The 18,839-nt window shown below is 50.4% G+C and overlaps 1 protein-coding gene across 3 annotated transcripts in view; it reads right to left on the bottom strand.

Moving 5' to 3' along the window:
• Positions 1–7,290: 7,290 nt before the first annotated feature.
• Positions 7,291–18,839, bottom strand: part of WDFY4 (WDFY family member 4) — a 271,420-nt gene continuing 259,871 nt past the window's right edge. For all 3 annotated transcript variants that reach the window (XM_046027423.1, XM_046027426.1, XM_046027425.1), the window contains exons 58-62: positions 16,759–16,938; positions 14,694–14,876; positions 12,455–12,539; positions 8,732–8,843; positions 7,291–7,692 (exon numbers count right to left, since the gene is read on the bottom strand). In XM_046027423.1, the coding sequence (XP_045883379.1) occupies positions 7,626–7,692; positions 8,732–8,843; positions 12,455–12,539; positions 14,694–14,876; positions 16,759–16,938 (627 nt within the window). In that variant the 3' untranslated portion in view covers positions 7,291–7,625. The remainder of the gene's footprint in view (positions 7,693–8,731; positions 8,844–12,454; positions 12,540–14,693; positions 14,877–16,758; positions 16,939–18,839) is intronic.

Raw genomic sequence — 18,839 nt, 5'->3', positions numbered from 1 at the left:
CCCCTGCTCTAGCCTGAGTGTCCCCTAATGGCCCGCTTCATGAGCTCATCTTTTCAGTGTGTCCTTGTCTGTGTCCATGACTGGACTGTCAGCTCCCCAAGGACAGGGACCTCAATCTGTCTTGTTCATCATTGTGTCAGGGCCCTGAGAAGAGTCAGTGCTGGAAAAGTAATTATGGATAAATGTGGAAAGGGTTAGAAAGTGCCCAGAGGAGGGCATCACCCCAGGGAATGGCTGAGAATTCTTGCCAACCACTTATTGATTCCTAGGGGTGTGGGTTCGGGGGATCCTGGGCGTGTGTTCCTTTTCCCCCTGAGTGCAAGACAGTGGGGGCGCCTGCACGTTTCCCAGGCTTTGAGTCCCGCCCCCCCCCCCCGCCCCGTGCTGGCCCACCGGTTGTAAATTAAAATGGGTTTGGGGCCAGCCTGATTATGTGGATCTGACCCAGTTGTAGGAAGCAGCGGGGTGGGCTCCACACCCGCAGTGCCATTCAAGCCTCCCCAGGGCATTCAGACTTGAAACAATGATTCGCTCTCACCAGCCCAGACGGAAGACACTGCAGGCTCTACTGTGCTCCTCAAACCACCTGTTTGTGACCCTGCCGTGGTCCCAAGGCCCCAAAGATCCCCAATATGTGAGTTTGGGTGGCCCCTCTTCGAGGCTGCTGGGGGTAATCACTAGTCACTACTCCGAGCGGTAAAGGGCCAGGAGCACAAGCGGCCGATGCCTGGTCACTGGGGGCTTCTGAAGAGCCCAAGCCCCTCACGCTGGTCAGGAGGAGCCTGCTCACTCCGCACTGTGGTACCCCCAAATCCCTAGGCCTCTCCAGCATGGGGAAGGAATGCACCTCCTTCATGGGCTTTCTCTGCCACGCAATGGAGGATCGTCCAAACGGGATGACCCCTCCGTTGTTCCAGAAAGTCGACCGGAGGTATCATGAGCCCTCAGGGGAGACTCCAGGGCTTCCCCTGGCCCAGCCTCCTGTGGGTGTAACCTTCGGCCTTTCGAAGGGTCTCCACCTTCCTCACCTTCTCTCACTAGTGCTCCCTGGCCATCTGGGTCACTTGTGTCCCTTGGCTCACTGAACCCCAGTCATGCTGTGTTTCACACAGGAGTGGGGAGAAGTCGCCTCTCCCAACCGGACCTGGCTTTGCTGCCTCCAGCCTTCCCGCAGAGGCCTTATGCCCAAAGCCTCTCCTTGCTCCTCGTGGAAATGGCCCTGGGTACTTACTTACCCAAGAGCCGGGTCAGCAAGCTGCAGCCCTCTTTTGATGCCTGTAAGTGAACAGTGGTTTTTCCATTTTTAAATATTTGGGAAAAAATCAAAAGAATAATAATGCATTGTGGTGTGAAAATTACATGAAATTCGAATTTCAGTATCCAGAAATAAAACTGTATTAGAACAGACACACCTATCCCTTTACATTATCTATGCATTGTCTATAACTGCTTTCATACTGGAAAGAGTTTATCTTTCTAGAAACTTCCAAACTGGTTTCCAAAGTGATTATACCATTTTACATTCCCTCCTGCCATACAGGAGTTCCACTTCTCCATGTCCTTTACAATATTTGGTGTGGTCAGTCTTTTCAGTTTTAGCCATTTTTATAATGTTGTGGCCTATTATTTGATTTTAATTTGCATTTGCTGAATGATAATGATACTCAGATCTTTTTGTGGGCATACTTGTCAGCCAGATACCTTCTTTGGTGAAGTGTTTCTTTCAATCTTTTGCATTTTTTTTTAAACAGGGTTATTTTCTTTTCATTGAATTTTGGGAGCTTTAAGGTATCATCTGGATACAAGTCCTGGGTCAGATGTGTGATTTGCAAATTTTTTTTCCATCTGTGGTTTGTCTTTTATTTTGTTTACAGTATTTTTCAAAGCACAGAATACCTTGAACAAGATCCAATCTACCTATTTTTTCTTAGTGGATCGTACTTTTGCTGTTGTATCTAGGAGACTCCGGACTGGGTGGTTGTAGGGGGACATGAGGAAGAGTTGTTTTCCCTTTCATTTTTATGTAATTAGAAAAAATAGGAACTGTGTCTCAGACCTGTGATTTCACAGACATTAATGCTTAGAGGTTAAAGTTCACAGAACACATGAAATTAAAGACAACATTAAGATCATTGTGGTTGATACAGATGGCCTAGGGAAATTGTGAAGGTGATATGGGAATGCGAAAAATTCTGGAAGCATTTGAATGAGGGGATGATGCCCTGGAGAGGAGAGAGAAGAAAAGGGAAGTATTATTCTCTTATCAGGTCCTGTGTGAGAAACCACGTTAATCAGCATAATGACAGTAATAAGCCTTTCCTGAGGCCCTGCTCTGTGGTAGAAGCTTACACACAGGATCTCTCTGAATTTTCCAGAAGCCTGTGGGGTGGGGAATTTTCCCTCTGACTTACAGAACCCCAGGAAAGAAGGACAACCGGGGCTGAGGGACACAGAGCCGAAAGCCACTCCCAGTCCGAAGGGGTGATCCCGCAGCCTCTGCTCCCCAGTCTCCAGGGCTGCCCAGTGCAGGAGACTCCTGTGACTTGTGCTCCAAGTAGGGAGGATCAACTCCCAGATCTCAGAGTGCTACTTTTTGAGGCAGTGAGTTCCTTGTTGTAGGAGGTATCCAAGCTGGTCTCTTCCCATACAAAGTATTCAACCCATTTTTCTTTTTTATTCTTCCGGAAGCATTTACATCCATTCTTCATTCTCCATGTTTTGTTGTGAGGTGAGGTAGGATCCCAGAAACCCAGGTACTGAAGAGTAAGGCAGGGGCTGAGGCTCCAGGGCCTGGCATCAGGCTGTTTAGACCTCCATCTTCCTGGGTGCCCCCCCCCAAAGAACATGAGGCCCCACCAAAGAACCAGAGCCCTGACCAGGTTCTGCCACTGACCTGCCTGACTTGCTACATGACCTTAGTTACATCCCTTCCCTTTTCTGGGCCCTGGTTTCCCCACTTGTAAAACAGCAGAATTAGGGAGGCTGTGTGACCCCCGATGGCACAGGCTCTTTGGGCTTAAGATTCAGGCATCTATGTCCAGACTTGGCCTTTCTCTGTCAGGCTCCAGTCTGGCTTAGAACAGACACTCAGTGGTCCCTTGGGCAATGCTAGTGAATGAATGAATGAATGTGCAGTTGCTTGAGTGGATAGTTAATGTAAATGAAGGAAGGAAGGAAGGAACGAACAAACGAGCAGCTGCTTGGATGGAGAGTTAAGCCATCACTCTGCCGTCAGTGAGATCGCATCACCACCTGCTGCCTGAGTGAGGAGCAGGGCCGTACAGTGTGCCGGGCATAGCGCTGGGCCCCGGGGGACCTGGAGTCATGGCAGGGTGCGGGGTGTAAGGTGATCATTTCTGGCAGATGGCAGTAGTGGGTCCTGGGCAAGGGGTGTCTGTATCAGTTGCTTTGTGGGCAGACAGAGAGCTCTGCCCTGGACCTTACAGTGTTCTCTGAGCTTTCAAGGATTTGGGGGAAGGAGATAATTTGGAGAATCCTGTTTACTAAGAAGACTATGAAGGTGCTACTGGCAGCAGCCCGTAAGAATGAAATGGAAACAATACACTCGTGTGAGCAAACACACACACACACACACACACACACAAACACACGTGCCCTGGATCTGCACATGTGACATGTACCCAGAACTTACTAAAGCAAAACTGATTTTGGCTTAGAGAGATTTGATTTTATGCTAAACAAATTTCATCAGGATTTTCAAATGAAGAGTCTGTTCCTCCCCACATGTGCCCTGCTCGGCTGCATGCTGATGTGGCCAAATCTAATCTCTGAGTTCTCAGCAGCCCGGAGACTGGGTGCTCAGGGCTTGGCTCCCAGCTGCTGGCAGAGCCTGGGGGAGGCAGCTGCTGTCCCAAGTGGAGTCCAGAGCACAAAGTGACAAAACTGGAAGGTCAGGGTATACCCACCAAGAGCGAGGGCCAGAGGAAACATGATTGGTGGCACAAAGAACCCCTGGCAGTCCCTCCACTGGGTTCTAAGAATTCACAGAAGCAAGCCACCATTACACACTGAGCATTATGGGTGTGTAGGGTCATTGGGCCGGCCACCATCCTTCCTGACCCCTGGCAAAGATCTCCGCGCACCTCCCAGGGAAGAAAGCAGGGCCTTCTGATGCTTTGATCACATATCCGCCCTTCTTTTCACCAGGAGGCACATTAAGCAACTGCATGATTCTGTCCAGTAGCCCATGGATTATCTCAAACCCAGGATTCTTGTTGTAATAAACAGCACAGAGATGCCTGTAGTTTCTTGCACATACATCTCTGCTAGAATCTTTTACTACGATGTCAGAGATTTCAAACAGTTTCAGAGGAAGGGGCATCTTCCGATTCGCAGCTATAGTCTTTAGGAGGCCAGGAAGAAGGGTAGTGCGTGCCACCTGAAATTCAGCTGTTTTGGGATTACTTGTGTGGACTGCCTTTGTTGCAGAGATGTCTAAACCAAGTTTATCAGCAACATCTTCTTGGGAACACAGGGCAAAGGTAAGTGCTTCCGTGAATCCAGCAGCTGCCATGTCATGTCTTAGGAGTCCTGTGAGCTTATTAAGAGGAAATTGATTAGCTATGGTGTAGGTTTTTGTATTTGGACTTAACAAATCCAAATACAAGCAGCTGAATTTGTACTTCTAATAAGCAATGAAGAGTTTTTAGGGTAAGTGTGTCCCAGGTGAGCCTAAGCCTGTCCGGATTGAGAGGTGGGCATAGCACGAGCCTTGCTGGGACCCATGGTGGGTAAAGCTATCCCCCAAAGCGTTGACTCAAATGCACATCCTGATCTTGCACTTTTGCAGACTGGACTGAAAGCCCTGCCGTCCTGTCTGCCATTAGAGGGAGGTCCGTTACTCTGAATTCCCTTCCCTAGGCTCTCAGCGGAGATGGAAAACCAAAGGTCAGGGTGAGCATTACTGTGATGAATGGGTGGGAAAGGAGCATTTATCTGGAATAGTGAGCAGAGCTGAGACTTTCCCAGGATGGGAGTGTGGGAGGCCTCTGTCATCGCAGCGGTGGGGTTGGGAGAGTGCGCATTGGTCTCACCGTTTGTTTGTTTGTTTGTTTGTTTGTTTTAAGATTTATTTGAAAGAAAGCCTCACATGTGTGAGCAGGGGCAGAGGCAGAGAGAGAGGGAGAGAGAATCTCCAGCAGATTCCCTGCTGAGTGCAGGGCCTGAGGGGGGCTCAGTCCCAGGACCCCGAGATCACGACCTGAGCCAAAACCAGGAGTCAGACGCTCAACCGACTGTGCCCGCCACGGTTATTAAGTAGTTGTCATGGGGATGAGCTCAACTGGGCGAGCACTGGGTACATCCACAGTCTCTGGCTGAGCCAGTGAAAGCGAGTGGAACACGGTGGTCCCTGACCCCAGAGGTCAGGGAAACCCCTCAGTACTTGTCTTGAGCCTGCAGCGTGGGCAGCAGAGGGCAAAGGCCTCCATCCCTGCCGGGTCCTGTCTCTGCTCCAGAATGTCTCCGAGTGGGCACTCTAGGCCCACATCAGCACGGCCTGGGGAACTGTTGAACATGCAGACTTGGGCTTCTGCTCTGGGAGGGACCAGGAAACTGAGAGGTGGGCTTGCATTCCAGGATGTTCCTGAAGCAATGGTCTCCTGCGTGAACATCCCTGCTCCAGCCTGAGAGACCTCTGGGTGCAGAGTGTGCTTCCCGTCATGCTCTCTCCGTGCCTCTCCCCAGCCCAGGCAGGAAGCCTCTCGGAGAACAGGCAGAATGTTCTCTGTCCCCAGGACCCTGGAACAGGGCTTGGCTCAGTAGGAGAAGATACAGGTGAGTGACTGAATCAGTGATCTATTGAAAGACTACATCATGTAAGGACAGGCCCCCTGTTATACTCTTCAGCCCTCCATAAAATAGATATGACATTAAAGCCATGACAAGTTGTTAGGTAGCCCCATTTTATAGACAGAGAAACTGAGGCTACTGTTGGCAGGAAGTGGAGATGCTGGGGAAAGGACTTAGGCTGCCTGAGGCAACAGTCCCTCCTGCTTCCAGCCTCCGCGTGGTCTTCTCACTCTGCTGGCTTGCTCTTTCTGGCTCTTGCCTGGCCTGCCCTGCAACCTTGCCCGTGCGGTCTTCTCTTCCTGCAACGTCTCACTCTCCACCCACACATGGCTGACTCACAGCCGCCCTCCCAAGCTTTGCTCCAGGGCCGCCTCCTTCTGGGCTGAACTGCATCCTGGCCAAGTTCATCGGTTGAAGTCCTGATCCCAAGGACCTCAGAATGTGACAGTTTTTGGAAATAACATCTTTAAGGAGGTAATTAAGGTAACATGAGATCCATGAGGATGGACCTTAAAATCCAATATGACTGGTATATTTATAAGAAGAGGAGGTTAGGACACAGACACAGGAGGAGATCAACGTGAGGACGCAGGAGAGACGCCCCAGAAGAAACCAACCGGGCCGACACCCTGATCGGCTCCAGAACTGTGCAAAGCCTTTCTGTTTAAGCCATCCAGCCTGCGACACTGTATCCTGGCAGCCCGAGCCGACTGCAAGCCACAGTATGGGGCATACCTAGGGCACAGGGCGTCCGTATCCTCAGCGTTCTCCCTCAAGTCACATTTGTCTGCACAGACATCTTAGCCCCAAGACTCCAAGAGTAAGACCTGACACCATACCCCTTCCTTTCCTGGTGATCTGGGGAAGCAAAAGGCAGCGTTCAGGATATGTTTGTCAAGTCAATGAGCCCAAGACAGCCTTTGGGCCAGCAGATCTTTCAGCCCTGGGAAAATGCGATGAATGGTGTTTTGAAACGTGACAGCAGCCCCAGCCTTGATATTTACGACCCTGCTTCTTGCCTTCCTGGGGAGTGGTGCTCTCTGCTCTTCAATTTATGGTCCTCTGGTGCAACCCCAGACTGACGAGGGGATTGCAAATGGGCTGTCTGCTAAGAGCGTATGCCAGAGGCGGTGTGATCCTTGGCCCTGGGGTCATACATGGGCCCTTCTCACCCAGGGAGGGGCCCAATGGACCTCAGAAGCATCCCTTCCTCCATCTCACAGAAGTAGGCTTCCTGAACTTGGCCCCTCACTCCCCATGAGTCCCTGTCCGGCAGGCAAGCCTGCAAGAGAGTTAGTTTCCACGGAGGGAGACAGGAGGGCCTGAGAAACACTCAGGGCGGGCTGTGCATCCCTGAGGCCCTCCTACCTTTCCAGGTTTGGGAGGCAAACACCTGAATGGAAAAGGGGGGTGATTTTATACTCACGAGCCCTCTTGCTTCTGGAAAATAGTCGTTTTAATAAAATAAAGACAATCCAGTATTCCCGTTAGTTTCCAGTAAGCGACCCTATTAGCCCTTTGAAAAGGTGAGTCTCATGAGTTCGTGGGCAGCTTGTGAGCGAGTCACAGTTTCCAGATCACTGCTCACAGGCTTCCAGGTGCTCTCCTTTTTGTAGAGCGCGTCCTTGGACGATCCAAGGCCAAAGTCCCTCAGGCCGTGGAGCAGCTCAGGGTGTGCAGCTCTGAGGGCCAGCAGCCCCTTCCTCGGGGGAGACTTCTCTGCGCCCCAGGGACTGCGTCAGCCTGCATTCGTGGGGTGCTGCTGCCTCTCAGGACACACGCCGCTGGGCCAGACCTCCGCCGTCTCTTTCTTCCTACCCTTCTGCAGACCAGCAGAATATTCTCCCCTTCTCATCGCCGACCAGGAGTTTGGTCTGGTTTCTTAGGAAGAGAAGGAATAGATAGGAGTGTGAGAGCCAAGTCTGTGAGTCCCACTTATCCCAGACACCCCTCAGGAGACTGCGACACAGGGGTTCAGTCCAGGACCCCATGGGACAGGGACCTGGCCTCCACCTGAGGCAGGGGTGGGGGCGCTGGGAGAACAGGAGAATGTTTTGACTGTGGGGGAGGGGGACTTTTGAACTATGAGAGTTGTAGCCTCCCTCGTGACTTTAGGGGGACACTCCACGATGTCCAGGCTCCAAGAGGAAGGGTGAAGCCCAGACTTTTCTCTCCAGCATCTCCAGGTGTGCCTGTTATCCTGTGAAGACACAGCTGGACCTCCCAGCCAAACAAAAGGCAAGTTTTCCAGCAGAGTCAGGGCTCTGCACTCTCTGTCCCTTTGCCCATAGTCTCCCCTGGCTCACCTCACTTCAGACTGGCTTCTAGAACTGAGTGCTTCCCACCACCATGGACCCTGAGCCACCCACTCCAGGGCAGTGAGGGAAGAAGGGAAGCAGCTCACAAAGATCCATGGCCTCCTGAGGCTACACTTCCTGCTGTGTGGGATGGATTAATGACGATAAGCGCGCCTTACTGCCATGGGGTAACTAGGAAGAATAAAACAATGTCTATCAAGGGTAGTGTCTGACACTTGGCTATTCTACACTGGCTTTGAGCTTTCAAAGGGCATTTTTTTTTCAATGATGTAGGATCATCACCACACCAAATATTATAATCGGCAGTGGGCCTTGGGAAAAAAATCCTTCTATGGCATGAAACTACAAAACCATATACTTTTACCTTTTAGATTTCTTTATGAGTTCACGGATATTTGAGAGAGAGAGAGCAAGAACATGTGTGTTAAAAAAATGTTCTAGGGCCCTACCCGGGCACCTGGTTTGCCTCTTGTGCCTTGTGGGCCCTCCCAGGTCTCTGTAGTACTGAGGCCACCTCCCAGGGCCAGGGGACCCGAGCCTAGAGCCAAGGGGCTTTTCTGGTGCCCCCTTCTGGAGACCTCAAGAAGCCAGGCCTTGGTTACCTGGACACGGCCAGAGCTGTCACAGCAGGGCTGGTCTTGCTGGGCTTCCCGGTCAAGGCAAGGCTGACATCCAGCTCTCGACACAGGGCAAGATTCTTCTCCCACCTGTGACCTGTGGGGATCATGGCAAGAGGGTCGTCCGAAACCCTGAGTGGCCTCACACACAGGCACGTGTGCGTCCACACACAGGGCCACAAACACATACACATGTATTTATATTTGTGGTCAGCAACTTGTTAAATTGAGGGGGAAAATATATTTAATCTTGGCCTGTGCTGTTGCAAAAAGGGCCGTCCCAATTTAATTTGCAGCCTGTGATAGTTACATGTGCTGACGGGCCACGGTATCCATTGTGTACCAAATTGGATTTGTGTATTATTGCTTTCTAAATTGCATGCCTAGTTCAGCAAAATTGTTCATCAGTGTTTACTGGCTTTATGCTTAATAAGATGCCCCACAATACCTTGCTGCCAGGATGTAATGCAGCCCGTAATTGCCTAGTAAAAATAAATTACATAAAGTCGGCATTATCAACTTATCTAAATCCTCTCACGCCACAACCAATAATTAAATGCTGAGAACGTTTTTTCAAAAAATATAACTCGATGATTGTTACTTCACTCATTTTCATGACTGCATTTGGGGACAGACAGTAATTCCTTCAGCATGGAGGGGTGAGGTGGAGAGACATCAGCTGCATCCATCCCCGCGAGGCCCCTCGGAGGCCGGGCGGGAAGACGCTGCTGCCGCTGCCCCAACTGGGCGGAGGGACCCTCTTCCCAGGCCCTGGGAAATGCATGTGCCTTTTATGTTTGTGCAGAAGTCCAGACAACAAGCCCTCCTCTAGCACTTTTTATGTGCCAGATTAAGTCACAATCTACGGGGTGATTCCTAAAATGAGTTGTGCTCCCCAGGATTGGTCCTCACTTCAAATGACAAATAAATGAATCCCAGGCAGAAAATAGATTACATCTGAACACAAATGCAGCATCCTTAATGTCTTCAAAGATCCCCTCTCTTGCCCCTTACAGCATCTAAGGGATGCAGCGATATCCACACCAACAGGACACGTGTGCAAATATCTGTGCACACCCAGAACTGTCACTTTCCAGCAAAACCGTCTCAAGCGATGTTTTGAGAACAGCAAGACTTCTACTGGCTTACGTTTGTAAGCCTGCCTGTGGACGTTCTAGCTCCATACGGTGGCTCGCCTGGTTTTCAACAATGTGTCAGTGCCCTCATGGCATTTCACCCGAATCCTCCCTTGAACTGTGATCACAGTCCTGGCACGTAATTCTGTTTGACCAGGGCAGGACAAATGGCAGGGAAAGGTGTGGGCCTGAGCCTGGGTGGCGGGGTGGGGGGGTCTTGGCAGCCTAAAACTGTCTTGTGAGCTCCCTAATGTCATCAGCTAGTATACGAGTCAGGAAGGCTCTCACGAGCGTGTGAAAATTTTAAGGATGATACGCATTTTGTTGAGTAGATTCTTGTCTATGTCCTATTATTTTTCTGCTATCATGCTAGGGTGTAGGAGCACCTCCAGCTGATGGGGCGGGGGAAACTGAGGAACAGAGAAGCTACTGGGGACAGAGCCAGGTCCAGAGCCTTGCCTCCTGCTTTTTAATCTCACTTCCCATTGCTCTGGACCCCATTCCCAATGAGCACAATCTCAGCACAACTGCTGATCCTGAGTAGACATCCATGAATATGCTGGCACTTCCAGAACCAGTAGAATGTCTCTGAGGTGCCCTTTGTTCCCCTGTCTTTCCATTCACCCAGCATTCTGTTCAGGCATCCTTTTATCTACCTTTTACTCACTGGGCCTCCACAGCTCCAGAAATGTGCAGTGGTGCCCGAGCCTGAACTAGCGTGCCCTCAGACAGGTGTACCACGCACTTGTTCACAGGCAGAGAATAAGGATCCTGTGCTACCTCTCTTCCACGTGCGTGGCAATGGGGAGGACATCTGGCCCCTGCTCTCCAAGGAAGTGCTGTCAGTTTCTTAAAATGCACCAGCCCCACACATCTTCCTTTTTAAGCTGAGATGGGCTGATTTCTTATAGTCCCAAAAGACCCTTGAGACACTAGGAACAATGAAGTGAATGTGGTTGTAGATCCTCGTGAGGTCGCTGGTCTGGGCAGCCCAGATTATTGACAAGTGTTCCCGGATGGCCTTACTTTGAAGGAAAGGATTCCCAGTGCAGAGCCTGGGACCTAGTAAGGGCTGATCAGATGTCTGTGTATGCTTGTGTGAAGAAAAAAACCATGAATGGATGACTACTGGCTCAAGAAGGTGTGGAGTACGTTCTAGAAAGGAACTAACTGAAAATGCCTACTCTTTTCAGAAGACAGCCCTCAGAACTCTGGAAAATTCTCTCCCACGAAAGATCATGGGTCCTGGGATGCAAAGCAAACCAGAGGGACTCAGGATGACAGGAGAATCCCTTCATGGTAACATGTTTCCTTTGGTCATGGACACCGAGAAAGAGGTCTCAGTTCTGTGCCAAAATCTTCGATGAATACAGAGCTGAGAAAGGTTTGCTGCATTGGAGGAGCTGATGGTGGGGGCCATGGGGACAGCTGGGGTAGAAGAGAAGGAGGTTATGGCTTCGATGGTGACCTTTGTGCCTGTGGTCAGGGGGTGGTTTTGTCGATGGTGATGTGTGGCAGGATTTGCGGTTGAGGTTAGTCTGGCGGTGTGAAGTTAGTCTGAGGTTGGTTGAGTCTGAACAGTAGTAGTCATATAACTTTGGGCAAGTTACTAAGCCTCTCTGTGCTTTAATTTCCTTATCCTACCTGGGGTGTCAGCAAAATCAACCTCACATGATTGCTGTGACAAATAAGACAATGTGTGGCAAGTGTGCACCATGGTAAGCCTGGCCAGCCCTCTCCCTCCGAGTTCTGTAATGGCGGCCAGGCTGGAGGTGGTACCAAGTGGCCGTGACAGCAAGAGAGAGAGCAGATCCCCCTGCCTCAGTCCCATCTGCCACAACCCAAAAGGGCTCCAGAAGAGTTGTTCTCCTACTTCGGTGCACACCTCACTTACCTGGGCACCTGTTGGATAAGGAAATCTAACAACCCCCTATTGTTTTCTGGAGTTTAAGGTAGATTTACATTTTTAATAAGGCTTCTGGGTGATATTGATGCAGAGGGCCCCAAGACCCACTTTGAAAGGCTTGCCATGGGTTCGGTGGGTTGAGCCAGGATCCACAGGGCACGCTAGGGCACTATGGAACAACTTCCTCTCTCCAGGCATATGGCAAGGCCCATCCCTGTCCCCTCCTTGCTCCTGTCTGTAGCCTGGCTGTCTAGGCAAGTAGATATTTGGATCCAGGCCCTGGGCTGAAAGTTTGGGATTGAAGGGTCATCCAGGCAGATGGAGAACATCCAACCGAGCTGCAAGGTGTGTCCCCTACTCTCCCCGCTCTGAAGCTCACGGGCTCCTGACAGTCACCATCTCCACTGTTCTCATGTCTGAGGAGCAGCGCACAGCTCACTGGTCCCTGCATGATGGGACCAGGATGCGACAGGCCTTCTCCACGATGCTTCACATCCCACTAGCAGCTTGCAAGTAATGGCTCTGTCCCCCCAACCTGGCAACATCCAGAGAAACTCGATGGCTTCCCTGGGCTCACAGGCCTGAATGGCGCTACAGGACGGGAGAGAGAGGAGAGGGAAGACTGAGCAAGGCAAGCATGCCCCACGCCGTCAGCCAGGCAGGTACCTCTAGGGCTTGGAGGTGGAGTTGAGGGCTCCTCTTGGGCTGCCAGCCCAGGAACAGATGTCTTCATGTCCTCGGTCCTCCAAATCTGCCCAGAAAAGAGACAAAAAGAACATCTTTCTGGTTGGAGAAATGATCCTGTCTGCAGGTGTAGGCCTCTCATCCAAAGGACTCTGAGGTAGTCTCTGAGGGAAGGGGCAGGAGCATGGCCCCTTTCACCTCCAGGACTAACGTATTCTCTGGGAGAAATTACTCAGGCTTCAGCCAAGCACAGCTGCCGCTTGGTGGGTTCACTCCGCACTCGTGACGGGACTTCTGCCCTCGACCTCAGCTGTAGGGATAAGACTCAGCAGCGAGCTGGTTGCCATTTTACTCAGTTAATGCCCTCTCATTCCACGGCCGCCATCCCTGGAGGCCTCTCTCACCACTCAGGAGCTAGGCCTCCCCATCCTCTCTGTCTGGCTCTTGGCCCCAAGCCCTCCTGTGAGTGTCCTCAGGCTGACCACGTATGGCTTCTCACTAGCTAAGTCTGGAAGTTCTGTAGCCAAAGGACAAGGACAAGGCTCCTTTAATGCTTCTGTGAGTTCCACACTAGGCCTAACACCGCCCCGGGCCATCCCAGGAGCTCAGTGACCATCCTGCATGAATGAGGACCGAGTGTACAAAAGACCCCCACTCATGGCTTGGGGTCCTATGGAAGAAATGCACCTGCTGCTCAGACAGCCCGGGCTCCTCTGACTGACCCACAGCGTGGATCATGCCCCACCAAGCCCCGGGCCTCACTAGCCTCCTCATGTTCTGGCTAGCCCAGGACACGCCGCTCTCTGCAGAGACCATGCGCCCCTGAGAGCCCTCAGACAGGGCTTCTTGAGAGGCCTTCCTCAGTCTTGTCTCTTGCTGGCACACAGGAAGCTTTCATAAGCATTTGTAGAACTCAATGGGCCTTTTCCTGAATACCATGTGGCATTCAGTTGACATTTCCTTTCATAGACTGTGGAATTCAACTGACAGTTTCTTGAGGAAGCCTCTGAATTATTCCTTATCTTTACTTATTCCTTCATCTTTCCTGTCAGTCTCAGAAAAATTACCTTGTTCTTCCTGTGCTAATCCTCAGTGTTTCTGTTTCCTTCTCTTCCTGGTTTCTTTCTTTTTTTTTTTTTTAAAGATTTTATTTATTTGACAGACAGAGATCACAAGTAGGCAGAGAGGCAGGCAGAATGAGAGGGGGAAGCAGGATCCCTCCTGGGCAGAGAGCCTGATGTGGGGCTCGATCCCACGACTCCGGGATCATGACCTGAGCCGAAGGCAGAGGCTTTAACCCACTGAGCCATGCAGGCACTCCTCTCCTCTTTCTGGTTTCTTGGGGCTCTCCCTTGCCATGGCCTTCCTCAGAAGATCCATGACACTCTTTGATTATCCTGGTCACAGCATGGGCTGCATACCTGTATTTTCCATTTGTCTTCTCTTCTAGGATATGAGCATCTTGAAGGTAAGGGCCCATTACCATTAATTCGTGTGTCCCCTATGGCTTGTATAAAGAGTTCGGCACAGAGCCAGAATTAGTGGTTGGATACATCATAGATGAACAAATATGTGGGTGGATAGATGGATTCATGGGTAAATGGATGTATATAGAGAAGGAAAGATCATTGGATAGAGAGATAAGAACAAAGGAAGGAAGGGAGGGATGGAGGCAAGGGAGGAAGGAAGGAAGGAAAGAAAAGAAATGGCAGAGAGAGAAATAGTTGGGTAGGTAGGTAGTTGTATTACTGGACAGATGGATAGGTAGATGGAGGAATGGATGGGTAGATGGAAAGACAGATGGATGGAAGGGTGGATGGATGGATGAATAGGTATAGAGATAAACAGCTGGATGGACTAGTGAGTGAAGAGATGGTAGGTGGATAGATGGCCAAGTGTGTGAATGGATGGTCCAAATATTTCTTTTCAGCACTGGGCTATGTTCTTGTGCATTTGACCATTCAGTTTTCACATCTTGTGATATTAAATGTTTCTTTATGTAAGTATATGTGTATATAAAATTCTATATACATGAATTTATTTATTTACTTTTTGCTAGGAGTGAGACTTGCCCTTGTGATTCACTTGTTGTGGAGAACTGGTCTGGCATGCCACCTGGGTTCAAATGCAACCTATACATTTAGACTCTCGGAGGAAGTGAGCGAAATAGAGAAAAAAACTTTCTTGTACCATGCTTTCATTCTGCCCAAGACACACCTACCCGAACCATGCCGTCTTGACTCCCAGTGATGATGACATGGTTTGTGTCCCATGCTGGTCCCTCCATCACGCAGCAGCAGGTTATGGCTCCTTCAGAGCCCCAGGCAGTGGTGATGCTGGCCAGGGGGTGTCCATTGACATTCCATAGAGACAAGTGGGCTCCCGCACAGGAGACAATGGTGCCCTGCAACCGTGAGAGTTGGCTTTACTCCATGCTGGGGTCACTGCCTGCCCAGCTGCCCCTTGCTCCGCCAGAGTTTATACACCGAAGCTCTGTTATCCTGCTCTCTTCTGAACACTAACCAATGTAATCCAAGACTTTCTAAGACACCCACTTCTTCCCAGATGGCTCTTAGGTCTGCTGTGTTTTCACACACTGCAAATTCCTGGGGATTTTCCTATTGCAATCACGTGTTTGGATACTGCTCATACTGCTTTCCTTGACACAAGCTGATTGGCTCACCCTCTGGGCTCCTCCCACAGCCCTCTCACTGACCATATACTGGCTGGCATAGAAGACCTAGCTTGGAGACTGCCCCTGGCTCTGGACATGGGACCTATACCTGGCTGGCTAGTCCTATATCCATGAAGAAAATCAGCATATCACCTAGTGGAGGGTGAGGAAAGAGGTTTGGATAGTTGTATATGGATCATAAAATTGGACAGTGTCCCTCTGAAGGGAATTTCTGAGGAAAAATGTCCCCATTTAATCTGTAATGTTTATATCCAGAGTTTTCTTCTTAAGTCCTTGTCTATGTTACAGCCAATGATGTAGTGGTCACTGTTACTGAAGCCTCATAAACAGCTGGAGCCATACCTTTGAGCCTTTCCCTAACCACCAAAGGGATATAGGGAACTCAGTGCCCCTCCATAGCTCCCTGGACTTGGGTCCATCATGTCCTTTCCTGAATTTTTTGAGATAGAGTCTGCTTGAGGCCAATGACCATGTCTGATATATCTCTGTCCAGTACCCAGCACCGGGCCCAGCAGGACAAGTTGAAGTCAACAAGTTGTTGTCCTGATGTAAATCTTCTCTGAGGACTGAAGATATTATTTATGGGTTTTATGCTATCTCAGATCAGGGCTTGGTTCCCTTCCTTATACATCCCCCAATTCATCCATTCATTCATTATCCACCCATCTATCCATTCACACACCCACTCTCTATCTGCCCATCTACATATCCACCCACTAATTCACCCAATATCCATCCACTCACATACCTATTCATCCATCTATCCATCCATCCATCCATCCATCCATCCATCCATCTACCTGTCATCCATCTACTTATTCATCCTTCATTCTCTCCAACCAACCATCCATCCATCCATCCATCCATCTATCCTCTATCTGCCCATGCAACATTCATACTGGATCAGGCCTACGTGGAGACCACTTTTGACTAAAATTGGTACCAGGAGCCTTTTGATCATCTCCCCCTCCTTCTATTATCCCCTTGCTCATTCTGTCCATGCATTGATCTGGGTGTTTCTGTGAGTAGATGCAGAGGCTTTGAATCCTCAGGGAACCCCCTGCCCTAAAATGGAGATACCGGCCTGTGAGAAACTCCACACTGAGGTCTAGATAAATATGTCTCTCTTTCTGTCTTCTGTCTGTCTCTCTCTCTCACACACACATGTTCCTGACAGGCTCACCTATGGCAGCCAGCACGGAGGGACAAAGCAGAAGCACTTCCTGCTACGGAGACCAGAAGCACCTGCTAAATTAACACTGGTTTGCAGTCACCGAGTTGAATTAGTCAGTCAAGCTGAGGAGATCTCTTACCAAAGCCAACTTCATGCCTGTGCCAGAACAGACACTTCCCACCACCCCCACAACCCCCATCACCCTGAGGGAGAAAAATTAAAAAGGAAGAAAAAATCTAGCCCGAGACGCTGCACATGCTGAGGGCTCCACTTTGCCTGAGTAAAGAATATGCCACACATCCGGGAGCCTCTTCACATTCTTGGGCGGTCAGCCTCTCTTTGTCCCCGAGTTTTCTCTTGGGGAACTACACCATTCTGCGAGGCAGGCTCCCGGACATGGAGAAGGCAAGGCCGTACCGAGACATCACTGATGGCGAGAGCAGAGATGCCCTCTCGGTGGGTGGGCAGGCGGGCCACATGGGTGAGGTGGTCCAGGTCCCACAGGATGCAGGTGCAGTCTTGGGAGCCACTGACCAGGAGGCTGAAGGTGACCGACGCTGCCAGGCATGTGACAGCCTGGGTGTGTCCATACAAGGCCTAGAGACAAGAGGCAGACCCACAGGTTATGAGAGGGACCCACAATCCAGCTACTTGGGGAGATATCCAGCCCTCCCTTTCACTGTTGGGTCCCAGAGGAGGAAACAGAGATTCAGGGTGATTCTGTGCATCCAAGGTCAGTGGTTTGTGTGCTCCTGCATGTGTGCGTGTGCATGTGCGTGTGTCCATGCTGGCCTCTCAGCTCAGTCCCATTCATCTCTGGGAGCTGAGGCCCAGCCAGGATCTGCAATCTTTTTGTCATAAGCGAAACAAAGGCGGTAGCATCCTCTTGCTGCGTGCTCACCTGCACTTGTCTTGCATCTGGTCAGTCATATGCAAGGACAGTGATTTGTAAAGTGTGGCCTTCCAACCAGGTGCATAAGCATCATCTAGGAACATGCTAGAAATACAAATTCTTGGGTCCTATCTAAGACCTCCTGAATCAGAAACTCTGGGGTTGGAGCCCCAAAACATGGGTTCTCTGGAAAATGTTCTTGCATGCTCAAGTTTGAGCATCACACCAAGGGAGCCTCAGAAACAAATATGCGTCTGCCCACTAAAAGAAGGCAGGGAGTTCAGGTCATAGTGAAAAAACATGTGACTTTTCACGTGAGATGGGTCTGGGTTCATAGCCCGTCTGGCCACTTGGCAACTTGGTCCTGGCCCTCAGGTTGGCCTGTGCTGCTTCTGGCCTGGCTCATAGATGCTCATGTATCCAGATAAGGCCAGAGCCCTTGCTCCCCGGGGATGCACGGCAGAGGGGCTGGGGTGACCCAACACCCCCAGGCCCACTGCTGCTGGCAACAGTGTGGTTTCCATCACAACCTCCCAGAAGCTGCCAGGTAAGCCTGATCTGAGAGCTCCCGTGTGCTCCTGTGCTGCTGTCCCCTGGAATCAGCCAGAGAAGTGCGGAGGCGGCATTGTGAAAGGTGATTACCCTGGCTTACCTAGCGGTAAACCTCCGCCCTCAGGACAGATGACTGCTTGCTCATTTGGGTCAATGAGGCTGAGCTTCATTATTCAAAGCTGTCACTTTGCCTGGTCACTACAATTAAAAGTTCTGCCAAGGATCCCTGTTTGTTTCTAATAGGTCCTAATGTGGCACCAAGCAGCTGGTGCTGGCAAGGTTCTGGTTGTGACCCACAGAAGAAGGACTGGGTCATCTTAGGAAACTGGAAGCTGTCTAAATGAAGAGAAAAGCGGAGGTTTTGCCCGGAGCTCTGATGACTAAGTTCTGACTGCAGGAGACATGGTGACTCCAAAGCATGTAAGCCGGGGGATTCTGGAGTCAGGGCAGGGGATTCAGAAAGAGAAGCTCTGAGCTCAAGGGCCCATGTGCATGTCCATTAATGGAGCCAAGTGTGCTGCTTTCTGAGGGGAGGCACCGGAGAGTGAGGGGGATCAGCCTTCGTGCAGACACAGCCCACCCACGTCAGGCTTACTGTCTCCCACCGTCAGGCACTCAGCCACCCCTGTTGGGAAAGGCTGGGGAAATCAGCGAAGAGGACAGCAGATTTAAATGTGTTCCCTACTGGCTCTTCTGTTTTCTCAGAAAACAGTAGTCCCCCTTATCCATGGGGGATAGGTTCCAAGACCCTCAGCAGATGCCTGAAACTGGAAGTACTGAACCCTATGTCTGTCGTGTTTTTGTTTTCCTATACATACATACCTATGAAAAAATTTAACTTATGGATTAGGCACAGTAACAGATGAAGAGCAATAACTAATAATAAAACTGGATAGTTATAACAATGTACTGTAACAAAAGTAATGCAAATGTGGCCTCTCTCTCGAAAAATCTTATCAGACCCTGTACTCCCCTTTCCTGTGATGATGTGAGTTGATGAGATGACATGAGGGGAATGACATAGGCACTATGACATGATGTTACGCTACTACTA

The sequence above is a fragment of the Meles meles genome, chromosome 13, assembly GCF_922984935.1.
Source record: "Meles meles chromosome 13, mMelMel3.1 paternal haplotype, whole genome shotgun sequence".
NCBI classification, from domain to species: domain Eukaryota; kingdom Metazoa; phylum Chordata; class Mammalia; order Carnivora; family Mustelidae; genus Meles; species Meles meles.
Note: the sequence above shows the minus strand (reverse complement) of the source record. Positions and strands in the feature narration are given on the sequence as shown.